Genomic DNA, 26,795 nt, shown 5'->3' with positions numbered 1-26,795 from the left:
CCACAAAATTAATTGAAATGTATGAAGCGGATGAGGCGCTTTACAATGTGGGGCACCCTGAATATAAAAATAGATTAAGAAGATTGGAGAGTTATAAAAATATAGCAGACGTTATCAGCCGTGACATATGGCCAGGATGTACGGCGGAGGACATAAAGAGGAAGATCAATGGCCTCCGTACTAGCTACTCGTACGAGAAAGCAAAAGTACGTATTGACATATTCATTTATATTTATTTATGCAAGTAAAGTTTACATGTCATACAAATGATTAGCATTAATTTGTTCACTGCAGCGACTTGAAGCATACAATAATGTTTACGTAACCTAGACGTAGTTTAAATTATTTTCATTATTAATACTGCAGATGCATAAGAGCAAAAGTGGAGCCAGTGCGCAGGCGGCGTATACACCACAAGTGTACTGGTTTCAAATGCTGAAATTTCTAGACCAGTCAACAGAGGCCGACGAGAGTATGTGCAATTTGGAGAGCACGGAAAGTGAAACTGGAAGTGAACGTGCCACACCGACGTTTGAGGAAATGTGTGCGGTATGTACATTTGTTTACAGTTTACGTTACTAAATGTGATTATCTTGCCAGGGCACTTTCCCAGCGCCATTGTAAAATGTCTGAAAGTATTCCCTAACAGCTCTCCCGTGTACTGTACGTCCAGAAGCAGCTTGGCAAGCTGTTGGTTCCATTCGCCGTAGGTCCTCAGTGCTTTGTGTCTCAAGATAAGTGCAATCTCCTACTACGGCAGACACTGTTTCCTGACGTGTGTACAAGTGTTTTCTTCTCTCAGTTAACAAGTTGTGCAATGTGCAGGCAGCCAGTGTTATTGTGGTAACTTTTTCTGGAGGCAGATTAATGGTAGTAAGAAAAATCCTGAAACGACTTGCAAGAATGCCAAAGCTGCTCTCCACTAATCTTCTCCCTCGTGACAGTCGGTAATTGAAAACCTTTTCTTCTTTTGTGATTCCTTTTAAGGGGTATGGCTTCATAATGTTATAACTCAGAGGAAAAGCATCATCTGCCAGTACTACCATTGGAGTTGTAATATTTGTGTTCCCAAGCTTCCTGCCTTCAGGAATGTTGAGCATAGATCGGTCAATGAGACACTCACGTAGTTTGCTTTTTGAAAACACTCCAGCATCACCAACACGCCCATTAGTTCCTACATCTACATACAAAAATTTGTAGGAAGCATCTACCATGGCAAATAAAATGATACTGTTGAAGGATTTATAATTGAAAAAGTGAGATCCACTAGCTTGTGGACATTTAATACGAATGTGCTTTCCGTCCATTGCTCCTATAGTGTTATAACAGTTCCACTTCTTCTCGAAATCCTCTGCAATTTGCTCCCACTCTCCTTTCCTTGTGGGTACCTGTAAATAAATAAGATTTATGTATGTGCAAGGAAGTACGTAACTAATGGCTTTTATCTTTTATTTTATAGCATGAGATGCAAGAGCCTGTCGCATGTAGCGAGGCACAGCCACAGCCCCTGCGTCAAGAGCGGCCTCCTAAAAGGAGGAAAGTCACGCCAGACGTGGCAACTAACGTCATGGAGGAGGCCAGCAAGACACTTCAGGCTATGGCTGATGCTGCCAGAACCATGCCTGTCCATGAAGACCGCTACAGCACCCTTGGCGCCCACATCGCAGCAGAACTGTGTGAAATGGAAAGGGTGGGCGGCAGGGAATACACCACTGCCACTATGCACAGTCTGCAGCGGACATTAATGGACAGGTGGGATTTGCTGCATGCGACAGCCCGTGCACAACCGTCCACCTCTGGATATATCCAGGCTGCCTTGCAGCAGGCTGGAATAAAGGATGAAGATTCCATTCCATAAATATATATGTGTGTATAATTTTTGTATCTCTCCAATCTTCTTAATCTATTTTTATAATCAGGGTGCCTCACATTGTAAAGTGTCTCATCCGCTTCATACATCTCTATTAATTTTGTGGTATCACACATCTCATTTGCCATGTAAATAAAATTAAATAAATAAAATAATAATTATCTTCATGAACATAAAAGTGTATCGAACAGTTATTTACCTTATGGTCCTTCAGTGCTTTATAAATTGCTTCACACGTTTCAGGTATTATTTTACTTAATGTGCATTGTGGAATTCGAGTGCTGTACTGTAAGCTAGAGTAACTTTCTCCTGTAGCAAGGAATCGTAGTGTTACAGTGAGCCTGTCTTCTGCAGATATAGCAGTTCTTAGGTGAGTATTGTGTTTTGAGATATGAGGAATCACTTCACTGAGAACATACTGAAAAGTATGCTCATCCATTCGCAAGAAATTGATGTATGACTTGACGTCTTCCACTACTATCTCACGTAACAAGTTTTGCTGAATGCTTTTTTCGTCTCGTCGTGAAACCCACGGCTTCACCCAGGTACGTTTCCTTTTTTTCCCCTGCTTCTGTATCGCATGTGCACACACAGCAATTGTGGCACAAGCAGCAGCTGCTGCGGTCAATAACAATTTGTTTTTGTCAGCCATCTTGAACTTTGAGGAAAACTTTGATGACAGTGTAATACCCCTTCTAGCGCTACGTCAAAGATCTTTGTCAAATATATTGGACGGAATATTGGATCACATCTTTGATCAAATCTTTGACAAAGAAATTTGATAGTGTCATACCGGCCTAAGAACCGGGCCATCCGTGACTAGCAATGCACGCACGACCCTGCCACCAAGTGCCATATGCAACGCGAGATACGGGCCGCTATTCAAGCCCATCGCAACGAAGCCTGGGAGGCAAAGCTCTCCGCCCTCAACCTCCGCGATGCGTCTGCTTGGCACCTGGTCTCCCAGTTCCTCCGTAAGCGTCCCCGTATTCCCCCCCTCCTGGTCAGTGCCATGGCTGTGTGCGATCCTGAGACTAAGGCCAACACCTTGGCTGATGCTTTCGCGCGCAGCTTTACGCCGGTCGATGAGCCCATTGACCCCGCCCATGTCCGCATGGTCATGACCCAAGTCCACCAGTTCCTCGGCACTCATGACCCTGAGGACCTCATCACCCATCACGGATGAGGAGGTCGCCCGGGAGCTTCAGTACCTCCATCCTGAGAAAACTGGCGGCCCCGACACCGTGACCGTGACCAACCAGCTTCTCAAACAGCTTCCCCCGCCCTCCAATCCAGTCCTTACCTCCGCTTTCAATTCCATCCTCTCCACCGGGCAATTCCCTTCCACTTGGAAACATGCGGAGGTGATCGCCATCCCTAAACCTGGGAAAAACCCTCGCTCCCCATCCAGTTATCGTCCCATTAGCCCCCTTCCCGCCCCCTCCAAGCTGTTTGAGCGGCTGTATCTAAACCGAGTCCTTGTCTATTTCGCCCAGGAGCGCGTGCTCCCCGACATTCAATTTGGCTTCTGCCGTGGCCATGCCATCACGCACCAGTTCCTCCGCCTCGTCGAGGAGGCACTGGATGCCATCGAGCATCGGGAGTACTTCGGGGCCATCTTCCTCGACGTCTCCTGGGCCTTCGACTCGGTCTGGCATGAGGGTCTGCTTTATAAGCTCTTTGACCACGGCTTCTCCAACTCCCATGTCCGTCTCATCGCCACCTACCTTGAAGGCCGCACTTTCCATGTCCGGATCCCAGGAGGTACCTCCACCAGGAGGCGCATCAGGGCAGGTGTTCCGCAGGGGAGTGTGGTCGGCCCTGTTCTCTACAGCCTTTTCACGGCCGACACGCCCACTGTTCTGCGGGTTCATCTCACCCTGTATGCCGATGATATAGCAGTCTATGCTCGCTCCCGGAGCAATGCCCTCCTCCGTCTTAAGCTTCAATCTGCCATTGACGCTTTCGTGGAGTATGCCACAAAATAGCGCCTCGCCTTTAACCCTGTCAAATCACAGGCGATCATGTGTCGGCGCTGGTGGCCCATCAATTACCCCCCCCCCCCCATCACTGTGCTCTGTACCCCTGCCCCGTGGGCAGGGACTGACAAATATCTAGGGGTCACCCTGGACAGGGCCGTCACCTGGTGTCCCCAAATTGAGGACATACGGCGCAAGGCCTTGGGGCGCCTCGGTCAGCTCTATCCTTTCATCAATCCGACTTCCTCCCTTCCCCAGCATCTTGGCGTCCTCTACACGTCCCTGATCCGCCCCATCCTCGAATATGCTTCGGTTGTGTGGGACAATGCCACCCCTACACATCTCCGTCTCCAGACGGTGCAGAACCATGCTCTCCGGCTTGCCCTCCACCTCCCGTACCATTTCCCCACCCGCGAACTTCACTTGCTTGCTGCTATCCCTCTCCTTCATGACCGTGTATGCTCCTCTGCCGTTTCCTTTTACAACCACTCCCGCCAATCTGCCAATCCTCTCATCCTTTCCCGTGGCACCCGCCTCCATCGCCTGGCCACCACCTGATGGCCTGACCACCTTGCCCACTGATCCCTATTCGCCCCTTCTCCCCTCCCCTCCTCGCTCCCCATGTTCCCTTCCTTCCTTTCTCCCCCCCCCTCCCTGCCGGCTGCTCCACGCCTCTTCCACGTTCTCACATCCTTCTTTCCCTCGTTGTTCTAGTCCTCCAGTCCCTCCATAGACGCTCCCCTCCCCCTTATTCGGTTCTCCCTGTGGTCTTTGGGTATTAGTAAAAAAAAAAATTGCATACGCACGCCGTCATGCCATTTCATACCGCCACGACTCCACTCGCCACACCGCCACGAGGAAGGCGAAGTGCTAGAACTTCCTACTCACGTCGAGGGTCCACCCTCGCCTGTGCGGCGTCAGCGCACCAGTGCCCATTCAAGCCGTGGCAGCCTGAGCGAGCAGGTCGTCGTAGCAGAGCGCTGAGGGGGTCGCCAGCCACCGTTAGCCCCCACCACCGGACAAAGGCAGCAGCGTCCAGCCAAAGGAGATAGGCCGGGAAGCAACGACAGCTGTTGCCGCTAAAACAGTAGCATCCAGAAAAGCAAGTGTCGTGGAATTAAAAAAAAAAAGCAAAAGTGCCGAATACTGTTTCGCCATGGCAGCGAAACGAATATAAGGCCATAAAGCCACAGCTCCATCCACCACATAGTGCCGCACGGCAGAGCAGCTCTGCCCCCCTCTATAGGGACAAATCCATGCGAGGGCCGGCAGCACTGCTCCGTACCACACGCACGAGTAGATAGGGCTGATCACTCCCTTGAATACCTTCAGGTGTAAAAGCAAGATGACAACCAAGCGGGAACTCAGCGCCCCCAGTGCGGCCACACATGCCTAAATATTTTGATTACCGAGCTGACAACGCGCCAGCGCACCAACAAAACCGATCCGAGATGACTGGACGACCGACTGGTGACCCCTCTAACCCCACTACCATCAGACCAGTATCCCCAGATGACATACCATCTGCACAACGCGATCAGAGAAGCCGGACACCATCAACGAGAGGTACCTCTCAGAGCTCCTACTGCAGCACGTCGCCACGAAGACCCAGAGTATCCACCTACGAAATACTCAACTTGCCGCGAGAAACGACACAAAACTCCATTGCAACAACCTTCAAGCAATTCGTCAGCTCAAACATGAAGGCAAACATTATAAACATCAATGTCAGGAGAGGCCTCCCAACAATTATAAAATACGCGTCCGAGGAAGCTGCGCCAATCCTGCAGACCACCTTCCGCAACCACCTCTCCCCAGCAATTAAAGTGCAACTGCTCCCACCCAGGGAACCACTACAACTCAGACAACTCATCAAGCCCTTCCTTAACGCAGTGATCAAGGGTGTAGAGCAAGAGGTGGATGAGGAAGAAGTAAAGCAACAGCTGATCGAGCAGGGATTTAAGGTCCACAAAACCTGGCCAATCACCTCCCGCGAAACTGGCGGGCCAACCCTGAAATTCCGCGTACTGACTCACGATCCGGACACCATCGACAGAATGTTTAACGATGGTGTCAAGATCGACTACATAGTGCGAGCAGTAGAACCATTGAACCTTTTGCCCTCCAGCCGGCGCAATGCGGTCGATGCCTGTCATTCGACCACAAGACGCACGGCTGCATGGCCAAACCAAAATGCCCACAGTGTAGCGGAGAACACAGGCTGTCAAGGTGCAACGCACCCCCCACACAACACGAAATGCGCAAACTGCAGAGAAAGTCACTCTGCACTGTCACTAAAATGCCAGAGTCGGCCCAAAGAAGCAGTAAACACCTACGCACAGGCCGCCATCAAAACAACTGACGAACCTGCCGCACGCCCCAAAACAAACGCAGAACTAAAAGAAGAGGTAGTCATGAAGGAAGACTTCATCCGTACACTTACCACCGTCCTGCTGAACGTCTTCCAGGACAGAAAACATGAAATTAAGACTGTCCTACGCCAAACTGTTGGACAACTACTAAACAAAGATCTGGAAGTGACAAGGCAACAACAGGGTCCACGTAACAATTACAGACAACATAAACAACTCACTCCTTCTCCTCCTCCCCCCCCCCCCTACAACGGTCAGAAGCATGATGGCGGGACGGATAGAGAAAGACAGCGCCAACATCATGTTTGTGAATGTCCAAGGGCTGCGAAACAGAAAACACGCACTAATGCACAGCATGCACCAACACAAGGTAAACATCCTTGGCGTAGCCGAAACATGGCTACGCCCACAACACTAAACTAAACAGATACACCTGCCATTGCAAAAGCAGACCTGATGGCGGGGAGGGGGTGGGGGAGGGGCGTAGCAATATACTCAGATATCAACATCCCAGTTAAAGAGGTGCCTCTCCCGCAACAATTACAGGATACGGAAGCTGTCGTGGTGCAAATTAGAACACAACAAGATGCAAGCTGACAGTCGCATGTTTGTACAACCCACCCGGACACCCCATCCCACATGACTTCTTACAGTACATGATAACGACCTACAACAAATTCATCCTGCTGACCGACCTGAACGCACGCCACACGCAACTAGGTTGCACAGCAACGGACAATAGACGAGCACTCTGACATACTAACAACCGACCCGATATCCAGACTTGCACTCGACCAACCAACGTTCATCGGACACCGCGGCTCCTCCACCTCAGACCATATCCTCCATAGCCCGATCCTAGCCAATAACCTCTCAAATCTCTTCCTAGGAGACCCCATAACCAGCGACCACCTCCCTATCATATTCGCCACAACCGCCATAAACCCACCACCGCCTCACCCCACACAACACAACATCCGCCTACACTCAAAAGCCGACTGGAGGAAATTCAAAACCGTCATACAAGACGAACTAGCAATGCCAACTACTCTGACGGACAACACCGACCTGGAATACCTAAACGAACGACTAGAAACCACCTTCACAACAGCAATAGACGAGGCAATCCCACAAAAGACAATAGAGAACTGGAGGCCCACCATTCCGGCGGAGGCGCTAGCGATCCTAAGGCGGAAAAGGCAACTGCAGCGCGAAATTAGACGTAACAATAACCCAGACTTAAGACGGCAGTGGAACCGACTAAACGCACAAGCGAAACGTACAATCTCCCAGCACAAACAAAAAGAGTGGGACGACACCTGCCGCCAACTCAACTACAAGGAAGGCAGAAAGTTCTGGAACAAATTCAAGACGGTGACTGGACAAAAGAAACCCCACACCCAGACACTAATAGTAGACAACGAACCAATCAGAGACCCTAAAACACAAGCAGACACATTCCAGAACGCCCTCCAAATCATCCACTCCTTCCCAACAGACTCCAAATTCGACAACGACTTCTACCGACACGTAGAGAACCAACTCCCTGACCTACTAACAAGTCCAACAGCAGAAACGGAAGACACCTCCGAACTGGCCAAACCTACAACAGACGCTGAAATCACCAACGCAATACGGACCGGACGAAACTCAGCCCCCAATACAATACAACATCAAACGTATCCACCTGCAGAACGCCCCCCTCCCTGCCTTAACCGCGATTCTCTCCCTGATGTTCAACTACTGCCTAACGACAGAAACAATCCCGACTGCGTGGAAGACAAGCAAGACTATAATGATCCCCAAACCCGACAAACCACGAACGGACCCCCTCTCCTACCGACCTATCTCACTACTGGACAGACAGACTACTGACCAACAGACTGCGAAAATATGTGGACAGCAAACAACTACTCCCCCTACTCCAAGCCGGCTTCTGCCCCAACCACTCCACCACAGACCCACTTCTCAAACTGACATGTGACATCACCCAGGGCTTCAACAAATCGCACTGTACACTAGCCATATTTCTGGACATCGAGCGCGCCTTCGACCGTCTATGGCACAATGGGCTCCTGTTCAAATTGTTCGAACTCGGTCTTCCACCAAAATTCGTACGCCTCATAAAAACATAAATCACCGGACGATACAGCGGAGTACATGTGCAAGACGCCACCTCCGAAAGATTCACCCCAGGGGCAAGAGTCCCGCAAGTTGCAATATCATCCCCGCTACTATACACACACGACATACCGACCAAAACAGACCAACACCAAAAAATCGCCCTATATGCAGATAACACTGCATATTGGTGCACAGGACTCAGAACTGACGTAATACAAAGAAAAGCTGCAAAATATCTGACCAAACTAGAGACATGGATGACCAAATGCAGAATTCGACCTAACCCGACCAAAACACAACTAGTCCTATTCCAACACCGCAACCTGACGAGAAAACGACAGCAGAAAAAAGAAGACATAACACTCCGACTACGGAACGAGCCCCTACAACTGACTGACAACGCGAGATACCTCGGTGTCTACCTAGACAAGCACCTCAACTACCAAGCCCACCTGCAATACCTGCTCAACAAAACGAGGAAACGACAACAGTTAATCCGATAAGTGCAAGGACGACTGTATGGCTGCTCAACCAGGACAGCCATACACGCATACAAGACATACATACGACCAATATACGAATACGCCGCTGCACCTCTGGGCGGAATACCAAAGACAGTAGCAAACAGACTGTGCTCGACAGAACGCCGACCACTACGCAGCATAGCAAAACTACCATACCGCACTCGTAGCGACGAAGCATACGAGACGACAGAAATAACTCCACTGCAAACAAGACTGGCAAAACTTAGGGCGAGATACGGCTCACACATCCTACACAAGCGACCCGATATGGAAGACATACTGACGACCAAGCCACGCACAGCAAGACGCCCGGAAAAGAAATACATTTACCAGGCGCGTACAGTAGCACAAAATACATCAACTGAGTTACCCACGATGACAAGTGACAGGAGGAGAAACCATCCCACACCACCTATACGAAAGACAATAATACAGCAACAAATGACCTAGTGCACCACGACAGCCCCCCCCCCCCTTCCCCACATTCAACACGCGACACGCCCCATAACACAAAGCACAATAGCATCAAGGAAATCATGGATAAGAGCTATTGTAAAAACCAGCTCCAAGTACCACCAAAGGGAAAGGAGAAAATGTAAAACTAGATATAAGGCAAAAAAAAAAAATATATATATATATATATATATATATATATATATATATATATATATATATATATATATATATATATAAATAAAAAAAAATAAAAAAACTATTGTAGCAACCAGCTCCAAGTACTGCAAAGCAGGAAAGGAGAACTTGTAAACACTAGTATTAAGATTATTCTAAGCTAGAGTATATCAACCACAACAACAACACTATCCCACAACATTTTACATTTCGTAGAATTATTACATAGGGAAAAATAAATGTAAACACTATAACAACCTCCCATTAGGTTAATGTGTCACTTCCAGTTATAATGTCATATCACCCCCACATACCTTATAAAGTCAACACACTAATCGCATCCTAGATTCAATTAAGTAAGCAATTAGTCTCGTTAAGTTAGTTACATTGTTAAATAAGTTAAGTTTTTGCATAATTAATTCAATATTCTTTCACATTCTATTCACCGAAAAGTAACGTAAAATTAAGATACCCAACATAAAGTAATAGCATGTAATCAAATATATAAACAAAATGGAAGTAAATAAAATAAAAATTGTAACCTATGACTGATAAAGGGCAAACAATTAAGCCCTACAACAGCCCGCCTTCTCCCCTCAGGAGAATGAATGAAAAGTGCTATAAAAAAAAAGAAAGAAGAAAAAAAAAGCACCAGGGCCAGACCGCACCAGTCTGCGCTGAGCCGCCGTAGCGATTGGACGCTCTGGCTCAACGCAGCTGCTATTGTTCCGCTCGCGCTATTGTTCTCGCAGGTCTTTATCAAGGTGCGTTGGTCAACGGCGTCTGCGTGGTAGAAGCAAAAGCGTGTCTCTCCTGCTGACCACTAGTCTGCGAGTTGGTTGGCGGCAGAATTGTCGTGTAAACTGCTACTGGCTGTGGCACAAATCGATTCAGGAATCTACACTCCTGGAAATGGAAAAAAGAACACATTGACACCGGTGTGTCAGACCCACCATACTTGCTCCGGACACTGCGAGAAGGCTGTACAAGCAATGATCACACGCACGGCACAGCGGACACACCAGGAACCGCGGTGTTGGCCGTCGAATGGCGCTAGCTGTGCAGCATTTGTGCACCGCCGCCGTCAGTGTCAGCCAGTTTGCCGTGGCATACGGAGCTCCATCGCAGTCTTTAACACTGGTAGCATGCCGCGACAGCGTGGACGTGAACCGTATGTGCAGTTGACGGACTTTGAGCGAGGGCGTATAGTGGGCATGCGGGAGGCCGGGTGGACGTACCGCCAAATTGCTCAACACGTGGGGCGTGAGGTCTCCACAGTACATCGATGTTGTCGCCAGTGGTCGGCGGAAGGTGCACGTGCCCGTCGACCTGGGACCGGACCGCAGCGACGCACGGATGCACGCCAAGACCGTAGGATCCTACGCAGTGCCGTAGGGGACCGCACCGCCACTTCCCAGCAAATTAGGGACACTGTTGCTCCTGGGGTATTGGCGAGGACCATTCGCAACCGTCTCCATGAAGCTGGGCTACGGTCCCGCACACCGTTAGGCCGTCTTCCGCTCACGCCCCAACATCGTGCAGCCCGCCTCCAGTGGTGTCGCGACAGGCGTGAATGGAGGGACGAATGGAGACGTGTCGTCTTCAGCGATGAGAGTCGCTTCTGCCTTGGTGCCAATGATGGTCGTATGCGTGTTTGGCGCCGTGCAGGTGAGCGCCACAATCAGGACTGCATACGACCGAGGCACACAGGGCCAACACCCGGCATCATGGTGTGGGGAGCGATCTCCTACACTGGCCGTACACCACTGGTGATCGTCGAGGGGACACTGAATAGTGCACGGTACATCCAAACCGTCATCGAACCCATCGTTCTACCATTCCTAGACCGGCAAGGGAACTCGCTGTTCCAACAGGACAATGCACGTCCGCATGTATCCCGTGCCACCCAACGTGCTCTAGAAGGTGTAAGTCAACTACCCTGGCCAGCAAGATCTCCAGATCTGTCCCCCATTGAGCATGTTTGGGACTGGATGAAGCGTCGTCTCACGCGGTCTGCACGTCCAGCATGAACGCTGGTCCAACTGAGGCGCCAGGTGGAAATGGCATGGCAAGCCGTTCCACAGGACTACATCCAGCATATCTACGATCGTCTCCATGGGAGAATAGCAGCCTGCATTGCTGCGAAAGGTGGATATACACTGTACTAGTGCCGACATTGTGCATGCTCTGTTGCCTGTGTCTATGTGCCTGTGGTTCTGTCAGTGTGATCATGTGATGTATCTGACCCCAGGAATGTGTCAATAAAGTTTCCCCTTCCTGGGACAATGAATTCACGGTGTTCTTATTTCAATTTCCAGGAGTGTATTTGCGTCACGCCTAGGGAACGTTAGGGCACGCCGCAATCCAAAACCCCTTCCACGTGGGACTAGTCCGCGGTCACTAGAGTTAGGAAATACCATCATTCCATCTCTCTTCACAGCTGCCCTATGGACCCGAGTAACTGCGACCTAACCGCCATGGCGGATTCTGCCCCGTCAGAGTGCGCTCTGGCGGCGGTAACTTCAGCTCCACAACCCGCTTCTAAGGACACCATGTCCTTGGTCGACACTTCTATTGCCCCCTCTCTGGGATCGAACTGTTCGCGATAATGAATCGCATGGCAAAAGCCACCACAGTTCCAGAAAGACAGGCAGCAGAAAAAGCGTACGAAATGTTCGTGCGCTACGAACTTGCCGCCGTAAAGGCTCAACAGCTGCAAAGCGAGACGTCCATGTTGCCGCGTGAACTGCCGCGCTCGGCCACAGAAGAGGAGATTGTTCCTCCGGGAGCCCTGCCGGGCGCAGCAACTCATGTTGCTGCTCCGGCGGAGGCGGCCCCGACTGGTGTTGCGCCACCAGACCTGCCTACCCAAGAAGCCAGTGCGCCGCTGGTCGCCCCAACGGACGATCCCGGCCAAGAAGCCGCTAGTGCGCCAGTTCTCGCCGCGCAAGGACAGACTGCGACCACCCCGTCCCCACACGGCCTACAACTACTCCAGATTCTCTGGAAATACCAGAGGCCAACCTGGAGACACTTCTATCGGCAGAAATGCCAATGGAAGTGCAACAGGCATCGAGAAACGGCGGGCCACCTCCGACTCAGACGAACGGACAGTAACAACTGCGCCTGATAGGCGACAAACCAAGAAGAAGGCTGCAACAACAGACGCCCCCACGGCACCCCCAGCAACCGATGAAGACGGTTTCACTGCACTGAACCGGCGGCACACCGCCAAGCCCAAGAGGCTTGAACATGTGCTTCCCCCACCTCCACTCACGTCAAATCGATTCGCAGCGGCAACCGAAGAGGTCATGGAAGCAGAACGAGGCCCCCCCCCCCAGTACGTAAACAGACACGCCTTCCACCGGTAGTCATGAAATGGAAGGACGACTTCATGAACGTCCGTAACAAAATTAAAGAAGTCATAAAGGTCAAGTCCTTCAAGATCACAGGGAACGACCTTCACAAGGCCTTCCCCGCCACCTTAGACGAACACAAAAAGCTTATGGAGTTTGTTAGGGCACAGGAAGTCCACTGTTATACGCACAACAGAGTCCCTAAAACTCCTGAAAGTGGTTATACGCCATCTCCCTCTTAAGATGGACCCTAACCACCTAAAAAAGGAACTCTCTGAACAGGGCTACGCCGCCCGCACTGCAGAATTTATGACGTCCCCCCGGACCCATAAGAAGATGCCGCTGTTCCTGGTGGACAAGAGGACAACCGAAGGATTTTCCAGCTGGAAAACATCGCGGACGTCGACGTCACAGTCGAACCGCTCCGGGCCAAGGGCAAGAGAGCACAATGGTACTCTTGTCAGGGCCTCGACCACGTGGCGTACAACTCTACACTGCCTGCTCGATGTGCAACGTGCGCAGGCCCGCACCAAAGCCGCGACTGCGCCAAAAAGCGCGAAGAGCAGCCCCAATGCTGCAACTGCAGTGAACCGCACGTTGCCAGCTACAGGGGCTGCAACGCGTTCAAGGCGCGCTACCGTCGCAAGGCTGCTAAGAAAGTGCAGCCTTGCGTTAGTTTTGCTTCTGTTGCCGGGAGGCAAACCACCGAACAGCGACCCCCATCTCGTGGCGACCGCCGCCAACCCACCCACAACCCACAGCAAGCCACAAAACCGGAACTCAGTGCCACTGGGCCACCCCCACCTCCTCCTTCGGCTCGCGCCGAAGACGGACAGTCAGCCCCCACTGCTCAGTCTCATCGGAGAGCAGTGCCAGCCTGGTCTTGCCTCAGCGCCCCCCGCCCTCGCGGCCTCTATCGCCGGCGATCTGCAGACTCTTCTACAGACACTAAATACAATCATGTCACAGCTTCCCACGCTAGTCTCCGCAGCTGTGACGGCCCTCCAGGCCATCGCCCAGCTCCCCAAGCACGGATAACGACCACGCACATGCCCTGACTGCGTCTTCAACGCAAACAGCCTAGTACCACAGCAGGGCGAGTTTAGGGAATTTCTCCACAGCGAGGCAGTGGATATCTGTCTCGTCTGTGAAACGTTCCTAAAACCCGTAGTGCACGTCAGGGTCGCGAACTACAACAGCTACCGCACCGACCGACGTAGTCACGGCGGTGGTACGGCGGCTTACGTCAGGTCGTCACTGCGGCACTATCCCGTGCAATCACCGCAGCCCGACACCCTCGAAGCCACTGGTGTGGTCGTCCACACGTCTAACCGCAAAATCACCTTCGTGGCGGCCAACCGGCCGCCGCGGGGTGTTCTGCAAGAAGCCGACTTCGACTCCCTACTGGCCATGGGGGAGGGGGCGGCTGTTCATCGCTGGGGACTTCAATGCAAAGTCCTCCAGCTGGAACTCCCGCCTCACCAATGTCAGTGGGCGTCGACTCGAACGCGCCACCCTGAGACACGGCGACATCATCCTAGGGCCCTACGACCCTACCTACCACCCAGTGCGTGGACAACCTGACGTGCTCGACATCGCCATACTGAGGGGAGTCCATCGGTTTACGACCTCCGAGACGAGGACGGCTTTGTCATCTGATCACTTGTTGGTGATCTTTGACATAGACGCCGTCGGCGCGGCCGGCCGACCGTCCTTCAGGAAGGTCAATGTCTAACACTTCCAAGACGAGGCACGGGCGTACCTCACGAATGCTCCTGACCCAGAAGAGGTGTTGGCGGAAGCCGCCATCACCTCCCTAAATCAGGCGATCCTGCGAGCTGCAGAGGCGGCCACTCCCGGTCACCCTCGACATCCACAAGACAGGTCACGTCGCCTCCCGCAACAAATCCGCGAGCTCATCGTAGGAACAGAAGCATAGAAGACTGCCAGCCGCTCCCTCAGCCGTACGCGCCCAGGCGCAAAACCGGCGAGGCGGCAGGCAACAGCGGGGACGACGATGGCAGCTACAGGAGCCAACGACGCCCCCACTGCAGTGGAGAACACAAGAAGGCGCATCCGCGCCAGCAAGCGTGCCCGAGAGAGCACACCCGAGAACGAGCGCGTTGTCCCCCCCTCAAGGGGAAATTACGCAAAGAAGACGCTACAACAACGGGAGGAGGCAGGTGTGGCAACACGTCAGCCACCGACCGTCGGTCTGCTGCGCCAAGGCAAGAACCTGCAACTGCAGCGCATGAAGAAACCTTGGTTGCAGCAGTCTCTGCAATGTCTGCAGCGATCGACAAGGTCGCACACCTTGCCGACACGCTGCAGCGTGTTGCAGAGGCCCCGATGACGGCCACACCAGCGGCCGCCAAGCAGCAGCCGCAGTGAGGCGCACCCTGCGCCGTCCGCGCCGGGTGAAGTACTGTCGGCCCGCCCTGGGCCAGCACAGTTGTCCGCAGATGCGGGCAACAGAGAAGCCATCAAATGCCTGAGAAGCCCATCATGCTGACACGAATGAAAAGAGAAGACTCAACCAACTCAACAAAAATGAGGACTAGGAGGCGATGCAGGGGGATCCTGCAAGGACTCCGCCGATCCATGGGAAGAGGGGGTTCCTGAAGAAGATGCTCGAGCGGCAGTTCCAGCTGGTCCGCTAGACGGTGCACGCAGCGGCTGCCGACCCCATTGCCGCCGCCCTTGTGTTCTGGGCCACGGCCTGCCAGACGCAGCGCGCCGTCCAAGGCCGCTCGTCGCCGATCGCAGCCTAGCTGCGAATCCTACAATTTGAAAAAGCAAACTGTCCACGTGTCAGCTCCGGCTACACGCTCTAAAAAGCGAAATTGTCGAAGCTAGGGCGAACGTAGGATATAGGCGAGATATCTGGACAGCGAAATATAGGGTCTGTTAGCTAGGGAATCTGGCGAAACAGGGCCCTGACTGCGGTCAGACAAGCCCGCGTCCGTCGAGGCAAAGGCGCAGAGTAAGGTGCAGGCCTATTTCCTTGCGGTCAGGTACAGCTAGGTGAACAATTCCTCCCACCATACAAATACATGTCCCCACATTGAAGACATGTCTACCAAGACCAAAGAACCCAAAGCCAAGGACGCAAAAAATTCGGCACCAACAACCCAAGCCGAAAGCATCGGCGATACCAACGTCCTCTCCAATGTAAGGGACGAAGCCAACGACGATGCAGCACCACCCATTCTTTCACCCATCCCTGGCGTAAGAAGAGCATCTTACACAGAAGTCGCCAGCAGCGATGCCTCCCACTCACGGGAAGACATGCCTCCTTGTCTCCCATGAAAAACCAAAACCGTTCCCCCACAACAAGGAAACTCCAACAACAGACCTCCTACCCCGACCAGGTGAAAAGCAGCCCCAACCGCCAGCACGTATCTCACTAGCGTAATGCTATACGATCTCCCAAAAGGCACCTCCAGAAACAAAGTAGCCTCCGAGCTGAAAAAGACGGCTCTGGGTGGTGAAATCACCGAAGTCATGATGACGAGAAAAGGCGAAGCAATTATTAAAAGCCCTCACGCGGACCTAAAAGAATACCTGGAGCAAAGATTCCTAACACACAGCTTCCCAGGGGCTCACATACAACTACTGCCACCACGCAGACCGAGCCAACCTAGACCATCCCGGGAACCGAGGTCCCCAATTGTAACAGTCGTTATCAAAACCGCCGAAGAAGACGTCTCTGGCGCCGAGATCGCAGATGAGCTGAAACATCAAGGCTACTCAGTCATCAAGGCGACCAGAGTCATCACCGAAGTAACAATAAACTCACAAGTATGATCCGTGTGTTCACACACGATCAGTACACCCACGACGTTTTACTCCTCCACTTGCGATTCAACTATGTATACACGGTTGAACCCTCAAGGACCAGAGCAGCTCAACCGACCCAATGCACTCCCTGTTACGAGTTCGATCACACCACAGACGCCTGCAAAAAACAACCCAAATGCAGCAAATGCACCGGTCCCCACCTAGCTAAAGATTGCCTAGCGGAGGAAACAAAATGCGCCAACTGTGGGGACAATCACCCCTCAGTCTCCCACTCATGCCCCCAACGGCCAAAGCAGCCGCTGTCCCTAGAAACAACAGAGCCTATCAAATGCGTAGACGCCCCCAAAACAGATGAACCAGTAACCAAATGCCCAGAAACCTCTGGTGAAGAATCTATCCATGTGGAGGATGTGGTGCGAGTGATCACAACTGCTCTCCACAACATCCTACCAGACAGACGTGAGATGGTAAAGAAAGCTATGGCCTCAGTAACTGAATAATTCTTCGGTAGAAAAATGGTGGTGAGTGTCACAAATAACAAGTCGCACATACTTTTCGCAAAAGTCAACCGAAGCGTGACTCCCTCATCCCCCACCCCCTAGGTTCTGCACAGCAAGATGGCACTTAGCACAAGAACTTCACCAGTCACTGTTGCTCTCGTGAATGCTTGCGGATTCAACAGGAAGCAACCCCTAATACAAAGCCTGGTAGACGAAGAAAGGGTCGATATATTAGGAATCACGGAGGTCGGAGCAGGCCAGCAGATTCAACAGTTAAAGAACACGATCTGCTACAGATCGCAGCAAACCGATCCGAGCATTGGAGGAGCCGCAATCTTTCACCACAAGTACGTCCCAGCAGTGCGTCTGGAACTTCCGCAGAACTTCCAGCACCTGCACATGGTGGCAATAGAAGTAGACTCTCCAAAAAATGGACACAATAACTGTAGCGACCATATACTCACCCACTCACGATCTCCTCCCCGAAGAACTCAGAACACCTAGTATCACTCGGAAAATGCATCATAATGGGCGATTTCAACGCCAGAAGCCGTGCCTTAGAAGACAGAGTTACAACAACAAAATGATTCGGCTCCCCAAAGACTATCAAACTATATAAGAAAAAAAACTGGGAAAAAGTCGCCAGAATCCTTAACGAAAAATTCCCAACCGCAGACATCAACTCAGCGGCCGAATTAGACAACTACAATGAGCAAATAGTCGCAGTATACGAACTGGCCATCGAAGAAGCCGTCCCCACCAGAACAATTAGTAATAGAATGGGGACAATTCCACAAAACATCCTCTCCACAATAAAACTAAAAAGACAACTACTAAGACAATAGAAGTGGTCAGGCGACCCACCCTAAAAACTGAGTGGTGGTGGTTGTTGGGATGTTTAAGGGGGACTGAACAGCTAAGGTCATCAGTCCCCCATTCCAAAAACAGGCGAGACATAAATGCACGAAGCAGGTAAAACCCCAAGGGGAAGGAGACTCCCCCCCAGGCCCTAAAAGAACACAAATGCGGTAACGAACACTACAGACACGAAGACACGAAGACACCAGACAAAAAGAAACAGAACAAAAGAAGATGACCGGAGACTGGTTGACTGACCACGACAACAAAAAAGGGAAAGAGTTAACCAACCGACAACACACTAAAATCTGCAACCAAATATGAGAGACTCGAGGACAAGAGACACACAAAGGGAAAGGTGCAGGACCTCTCTAAATGGAACCATAAAAAGGACTACCACGCATAAAATTTAAAACGTCATCAGCCATGGAGGCATTGTCACATAAAACCAAAGGCAAAGTGCCCGGGAGATTAAAAGACTGCCGGAGGGTGCGCAGCCGGGGACACTAACAAGATGTGGGCGACCGTCAGCCGGGACCCACACCGACACAGGGGGGGGATCCTCCTGACGCAAAAGATGACCGTGCGTCAGGTAGGTACGGCCGATGCGGAGGCGACACAGGATTACAGAGTCCCTGCGAGAAGCCCGCAGGGAGGACTGCCACACATCGGTCGTCTCCTTGACAGCCCGCAGTTTATTAGGGGCTGTCATACCTCGCCACTCAGCAGACCACATCCCAAGCACCTTACGGCGCAACACCAGCTGCTGATCGCGAGCCGGGAGGCCGATCTCCAAAGCTGGGGCGTCGATCGCCCCTTTGGCCAGCCTGTCAACACGTTTGTTCCCCGGGATGCCAACATGACCTGGCGTCCAAACAAAGACCACCGAACGACCAGAACGGGCAATGGCAGAAACAGACTCCTGAATAGAGGACACCAGAGGAGAAGAAGGATAGCAGCGGTCGATGGCCTGAAGGCTGCTCAGGGAGTCACTGCAGATGACGATGGACGTACCTGAGCAGAAACGCATATGCTCAAGAGCGCGCAATATGGCCACCAGCTCTGCAGTAAAAATACTGCAGCCAGCCGGCAAGGAGGGCTGCTCAACATGGGCAGCGTAGGCAGTGCGACCATCAACCAGGGAACCATCAGTGTATGCGACCATCAACCAGGGAACCATCAGTGTAGACAGTCTCACAGCCCGAAAATGAGGCGAGGAGCGCAAGAAAACGGCGACGGAGGGCCACAGGTGGAACCGAGTCCTTGGGTCCCTGTGCCAAGTCCAGACGGACGGACGGCCGGGGCAAACACCAGGGAGGCGTAGGTGCACGGACCCGGAAGGGAGGCAGAAGAGGGAATGACCCTAGTTCTGACAGCAGGGACTGGACGCGGACAGCTATGGAAAGCCCAGACCTAGGTCGCCGTTCGGACAGATGGAGGACCATGGCAGGGAAAAGCAGGCGACGATTGGGATGGCCTGGCGAGAAATGCACGTGGACAGCATAGTCGGCGAGCAGTCGATGGCGGCGAATCCGAAGCGGGGGAACCCCGGCCTCCACCAGTCGACTATCCACGGGGCTGGTAAGAAAAGCGCCAGTTGCAAGCCGAACCCCCACAGTGGTGTATGGGGTCTAAAAACTTCAACACTGAGGGTGATGCAGACCCATAGGCCAGGCTCCCATAATCAAGCCTGATCTGCACAAGGGCTCTGTATAATTGCAACAGCGTGCAGCGATCCGCACCCCAAGATGTGTGGCTCACGCAGCGGAGGGCGTTGAGGTGCCGCCAGCACTTTTGCTTCAGCTGAGTAATATGAGGAACCCATGTGAGCGGGGCATCAAACACGAGTCCTAAGAAGCAGCAAGTGTCCACCACTTCAAGCAGGTGGCCGTCGAGGTAAAGTGCAGGATGAGGGTGGACCATCCGACGCCTGCAGAAGTGCATAACTCGAGTCTTGGCTGCAGAGAACTGAAAACCGTGAGTCAGAGCCCACGATGCTGCCCTGCGAACGGCTACTTGCAGCCTGCGTTCGGCAACTCCCGTAGTCGTGGAGCTAAATGAGATGCAGAAGTCGTCGGCATACAAAGAAGGAGACACCGACGACCCCACGGCTGCAGCCAGACCATTAATGGCCACTAGAAATAAGGAGACGCTCAACACTGAGCCCTGCGGGACCCCATTTTCCTGTATATAAGATGAACTTGAGATGGCACCCACTTGCACCCGGAAAGAGCGGCGCAATAAAAAGGTTTGAAGAAAAGCCGGGAGCTGACCACAAAGACCCCACTCATGTAACGTAGCAAGGATATGATGCCTCCATGTGGTGTCATACGCCTTCCGCAGATCAAAAAATACAGCAACGAGATGCTGACGTCGGGCAAAGGCCGAACGGATAGCAGATTCCAGCCGCACCAAATTGTCCGCTGCAGACCGGCCCCGACAGAAGCCATCCTGGGATGGAGTGAGGAGACTGCGCGACTCAAGGACCCAACACAGACGCCGCCCCACCATACGTTCGAGCAGTTTGCACAAAACGTTGGTGAGGGTAATGGGACGATAGCTGTCCACCGCCAGTGGGTCCGCACCGGGTTTCAAGATGGGGACAATAAGACCCTCTCGCCATTGCGACGGGAACACGCCCTTGCTCCAAATGCGGTTAAAGATGGTGAGGATGTGTCTCTGGCAGTCCCTGGAGAGATGCTTCAGCATCTGTGCGTGGATGCAGTCTGGTCCTGGTGCTGTATCAGAGCAATCTGCGAGGGCAGCGAGGAATTCCCTCTCGCTGAAAGGAGCGTTGTATTTTTCAGAATGACGCGTGTGGAATGAGAACGGCGTCCGCTCGGCTCGCTCCTTTAGAGAGCGAAAGGCGGGGGGATAAGATGCAGTCGCAGAGCTCTTAGCAAAGTGCGCGGCAATCTGTTCAGCAATGGCGGCAGCGTCCGTGCAGACAGCGCCGTCCATAAATCCGCCGGATCCGGGACCACACGAGCGAGGGGGAGACACGGGAGCCCAGGCATGAGACATACCTCTCCCAGCACTCCTGCTTACGCCGTGCAATAAGACAACGGGCCAAGGCACGGAGCCTCTTAAAGGCGATGAGGGTCTCCAGAGACGTGCCGCCTATGACGCTGGAGAGCCCGCCTACGGTCGCGAATAGCCTCAGCAATCTCCGGCGACCACCAGGGTACAGCCTTCCTCGGAGTCCAGAAGAGCGGGGGATGGCAGCCTCGGTCGCCGAAATGATGGATGTGGTTAAGACACGGACCACCTCGTAAATGTCACCCTGTGGGGGAGACTCAATGGTTGCAGCAGAAGTAAAAGCCGGCCAGTCAGCCCTGTGGAGAGCCCAGCGGGGCAGGCGCCCAGAAGAATGACACTGGGGCAGTGAGTGACAAATAGATGGGAAAATGGTCACTACCACACAGGTCAGGATGCACTCTCCAGTGGAGGGATGGGACAAGTCCGGGGCTGCAAAGAGAGAGATCGATGGCCGAGAAAGAGCCATGGGCCACACTGAAATGCGTGGGAGCACCGGTATTCAAGAGGCTAAGGTCGAGCTGAGCCAACACATGCTCCACGGCCCGACCGCGGTCATCGGAGACAGTCCCACCCCATAGAGGGTTGTGGGCATTGAAATCGCCCAGAAGCAGCAAAGGTGGCGGGAGTTGAGCCAGCAGCGCAGCCAAGACATGTTGGGGGAGCTCCCCATCCGGAGGAATGTAAACAGAGCAAACAGTAATAGCCGGAGAGAGCTCAACCCTGGCAGCGACTGCCTCTAAAGGCGTCTGAAGGGGTACTGGCGAGCTACAGACAGAGTGGTGAACAAAAAGGCAAACCCCCACCTGACGCTCGTTGACAGGCAGCGCGGTTCTTATAGTATCCCCGATAACTGCGAAGGGCGGGGGTCCGCATTGCCGGAAACCAAGTTTCCTGCAGAGCAATGCAGAGAACAGGGGAAACACTCAGAAGCATCCGGAGCTCAGGCAGGTGGCGGAAATAACCGCCGCAGTTCCACTGGAGAATGGAAGCAGGAAGAGACTGGGAGGGCGTGAATGCAACTAAGAGGCAGACGGCGCCTCAGAGCCAACTGCCGCCACCAGGGGAGAGTCAGCTGAGTCCATGGGAAAGGCCCCCAAGGGTTCCGTGAGGGCGAGATCCGCGGCAGAGGCGAGGATCTACACCTCATCCCCGGAGCCTGGACTATGTACAGCAGGCGGTACTGAAACCGCCGGAACGTCCTTCTTGGACACATTCCGTTCCTTCTTCTCACGTCGGCCCTTAGGGTGAGAGGGCTGGGAGAGCTGCTCTGAAGGAGTGTCGGAGGCTGACGGCGACGCAGAAGCCCTACGACCAGCAGGTGGCGGAACCTTCAGCCACTGGCTGACATCCGGCTGGGTAGGAGAAGAACTGGAGGAAGGGAGAGCCCCGAGGGACCCCTTCCGCGAGAGAGGAACCGGCAGAGGCAACGCCGGCGGAGAAGGAGGGGGGGAGCGACAAAAGAGGGTTTGCCCCCAACTACTAAGGGGGCAACAGAGGAAGGCTTGCCCCCAGGCACGAGGGGGGCAGACAGATGCACGGTCCCGAGGGCCCACTGAAGGCGGCACAGATGAGGCGACAACCGTCGCGCGCGTGGGCGACGATAACGTGGCTGCAGCATAAGATGTTCAGATTTTGCTAGGTCCCTTTTATTCTTTTGACAACACCGGAATGAGGATGGCCTCAGACGGTTATACGATTTTATTTGTAAGTGATGTATTTTAGAAATTTTGGCCACATATTTCTGATATTTCAGACTTGAGGACTCACTCCCATTGATGTGTGACAGCATTTTCATTATTGCATTTTACACAAGATGATTGAACTTTTTAAGTGTTCCAAAACCAGTCCTGTATACAATTAAAGACTGTTGACTCAGCAACTGTTCCTTTTTTCATTTTACAAAATGGATCAGTTATGAAGTACAGCTCAAAATCCAGAAAATGTAGACAGAATAAGACTGTTTGTTCTACAAAGTCATCATTGCTCCATTAAGCAGCGTACTCCAAGTTTGGTTACGGCTCATTACTCACTACTCCACATCCTGAATTGTGTTACAATTCCATCCTTATAAAAGTATGATGTAATTGGGTAGATAAAAAAGCATACTCACCAAGTGGAAACATGAGAACACATATTTAAAAAAGATTTTACATTTGCAAGCTTTCAAAGCAAATGGCTCCTCCTAGCACAAGAACTGAAGGGGAAGGAAGAGGGGTGAAGGAAAAGGACTGGTGAGGTTTAGGAAAAGGGGTAGAGTTCACAAAAGTCACCCAGAATGCCAGGTAAGGGAGACTTACCAGATGGGATGAGAAGGAAAGACTGATTGCTCAACACAATGTGTTTTCAAAGGTCAAGATCATTTCTGACAACACTTAACGCATTCCTCAATGTGCAGGTGAACAAATAATGCTCTTTTAATGTTCTATCCCTTGACGATGCCTTTGGCTCTTTCAAAATTCTGTATAACTTACAGAATGATATCCAGGACTAAACCCAATACATGTATTTTTGAACTAAGCAAATGGATTGTACTACTTACATAAAGAAACACAGTTGCAGACATGTAACAATCAAACAAATCTTTTATACCCAAACACAAGGAAATAACAACTCAGTTGTCTTCACAATATTAACAGAAATATACAGGATGCATCATAAGCAGCGGTGACAACTGACACATCTGAATGTATACGATAACAGAAACAAAAACATTCCAGAAAACATGGTCAGTAAATGAACCATTTGGGAGGTAATTGCAGGAGTGTGGTCATAATCTGCCACTGGTTTCTTTGTGAATTTTTGTCTTACTTAGAACAAACATATTTGAAATGTATGCTTTACCAGTAATTCCTCACCTAATAAGGCTCAAATTTTAGACCCATGACCTATGGTTGGGGAACATGGTAAGTGCACAATGGGTCATTAGCTCATTTTGCTGCCTGTCTGCAGCTTGATATGTTTTTTCAATTTTTTAAGCAAATAAACTAATTCTTTTTATACATGGTATTTTATTTCATTGCTTGTTTTATGTAGTCTAACAAAACCTTAAATGCTTTTATTTCTTTATTACTTATAATTCTTAAACAAAATAGTCACCTTTTGGAAGGTTTCCCAAAAAGAGTAACTGTTGTAAATATTTCAACTCACTCTCAGCTTTATTAACGCCTTTGATTATGTCACAAGAGAAGCAGGTGGACAAAAATACGTTACAATATCCAAAATCATACCAATGATTAATTGTTTGCCAGCAAAACTTTATAGTATCACACCAGTCTCACCAGCTGTCAAAGAATGCAAGGATACTTTACTGAGACAGCTCAAGACAAGGTATGGGTTAACTGAATTAAATGACCAAGCACCCATTACAGCTCTCTTAATATATTCTTAGTGGGACATCCCCATCTGCTCCTTCAATTGTTCATGGGGAATGTAGTCTGCTGCAGATGTAATTTCAAAGTTCTTTTATTTGCACAAAGGCACATACACTACCTGGGTTCCAGGATAAGAAGCCCAACTTCAGATGCTTAATTGCGCACAAAAAAAAACATTAAAATAGTATGGAGACACTAGCAAATTTATTCAGTAGTATGATGATGGGACCAGAGTCCTGAGACCCATGTAGTGTACAAGCCTTTACCCAGGTAAAGAAACTTCACAATTATAGATGCAGTGCATTTTATTCATTATGAACATTGCTACTCTACTAGGTCTGAGGTTTAAAAATCTATATTTTTCAAGATTCAGCAGCATGTGTGCGAGTCAGATGAAAACTCAAAGGTATGGTTTATAAACAATAAACTAGCCCAAGTGAATCAGAGGACGATGTTTCTTCATCTACTGTAACACAGGAATTCGGCTTTTGGAAACACCTTAAATAGTTAGCACGCGGCCACAAAATGAAAACTGAAACACATCAAAATGTCAAAACCTGCAATACCTTTAGAAAGCAACCTATTTTCAGAATGGGAGGGCATGAAAGTTATTTTCTGTGTTTGTGCAAATATGCTCGATTGAATTGTAAAACTACTTGGCAGGGCCATTGTGAAGGTATATTGGATGTAGTGGTCACTACAGGCCTTGCACTTTAAGCGGCCTCGCACTTAAAGTGATCTCGCACCGAACCTGTGAAGTGTGTTTCTAGACAGAGAAAGTAAAATTGCATGAATGCAAAGAAACTATGGAAATTAATTTTTAACTTTATCTGTGGTGCTAAGCAAGTTTGTCTCTGGTCTAATCACAGATGAAATACTACATCCACGGCAGGGTGGAGGGACAAGCAGCAAGGTGAAAGACTGGCTATAAAAAATTATGTAACAATAACAAAATTTACACACCCACCAATTTTTTGGATTTTCATTACATACTCTTAGTGTCTATTTGCCTGTAAAGCGCAATTTAAAATACATGAGCACAACTGCACTCAAGTTCCCTAGCATTCAAGTTTCCCATATGAATGCGTGCTAGTTGATGGATGGGTAGTACAGGTGAATAGCCTCACTCTTAGATATTTATTTTGCAAGACTTTTTTGTGTCTGATTAATCACACTGATATTAAGTGTGAGTGAGTTGTGCTGGTAACAATGGCTGATATTTTGCATTGGAAAGCACGATTTGTTGCTGCACTCTCAATTTACTTTTTTACTGTAATGCTTCTTTCCACACACTGTTTGAAGCAATATCTCCCTAGTTTCAAAGCACATTCAAGGATATTTTAGTGGTAATGTAAAGATGTGACCTAGTACACAAATGCACTGAAATAAGACAGTAAGAAATAGTTTTCAAATAAAGATAAAAAATTGTACATTACCGACAGCATACTGGCACAGAGCATCCATGATTCAAGTGTAACCATTTGTGATCACAGCAGCACTCACTTGTCAGCTGCTCGGCCCACATCCACTCATTCAAACCATGAAACATGTTCACGAACATTATGTCCTTGGATCGGTCAGTGTCAAGTCTTGGATCAGACAGCCTGTACAGTTCCAACAACCACATTATTTTCTCAAAGTGTTACCTCAATTAACATTCTTTAATACTAACATAAAACCTTTAAGATCCTTAAATGTATCCTTCATTATAACTTGAACTTAGCTCTTGGAAAAATGGCCAAATGTAGTACAGAAGCAATGACATTTTTTTGTCTACTACAATATTTTCGACATCTATAGAATATTCTCACCGAGATCTGTTCTGAACTAACCTTAAAGACACATACAAATATTAAATAGGCGTCTCATGTTGAGATCATCAAACTTGTCAGAGATGAGCTGATGCAGACATCTGACATCTCAGAAGTAAAACTCCTACAGAGAAGACCGCATCGGACACACTTAAGTACTTAGGCCCACTCAAAGAATCATATGCCAATATTGTCACAGCCCAGCACATTTTGCTCCTGATACCTGGCACCATGGTGTCTGGAGAAAGAAGTTTTTCAAAATTAAAATTTTAAGAACTGTCCAAGATCTACCACGGGTGCAGGACTGCCTTAACTGGCTCGCTACTCTTTCAATCAAAAGGGACAAGGCACTTCTGTTGTAGAAGTTGCTTTGCGCAAATCATACAAAGTACTTCTTGCATAAGCATACACAAGAGCAATTGCGTAGTTTTTGGCTGTTGAACTTAATTTGCTGACTGACATATTTTAGATACTGTACCTATTCCTGTGTTTGCCAGGATCTTAATGCTATTTAAAATGTGGTTATTGATATTGATAAGAGTTCTAGATGCATGCAAGTA

General features: G+C 50.4%; 1 protein-coding gene across 1 annotated transcript; it reads right to left on the bottom strand.

Annotated features, from left to right (window-relative positions):
* Positions 1-421: 421 nt before the first annotated feature.
* Positions 422-25,905, bottom strand: LOC126204323 (uncharacterized). Its single transcript, XM_049938706.1, has 2 exons — positions 25,861-25,905; positions 422-1,388 (listed from the first exon to the last, which is right to left on the bottom strand). The coding sequence occupies exons 1-2, from the start codon at positions 25,903-25,905 to the stop codon at positions 579-581; spliced, it is 855 nt and encodes a 284-aa protein (XP_049794663.1). The 3' UTR covers positions 422-578.
* Positions 25,906-26,795: the final 890 nt, after the last annotated feature.

The sequence above is a fragment of the Schistocerca nitens genome, chromosome 9 (genome assembly GCF_023898315.1).
Source record: "Schistocerca nitens isolate TAMUIC-IGC-003100 chromosome 9, iqSchNite1.1, whole genome shotgun sequence".
In the NCBI taxonomy this organism is placed as follows: Eukaryota; Metazoa; Arthropoda; class Insecta; order Orthoptera; family Acrididae; genus Schistocerca; species Schistocerca nitens.
This window is presented reverse-complemented; position numbering and strand designations above follow the sequence as displayed.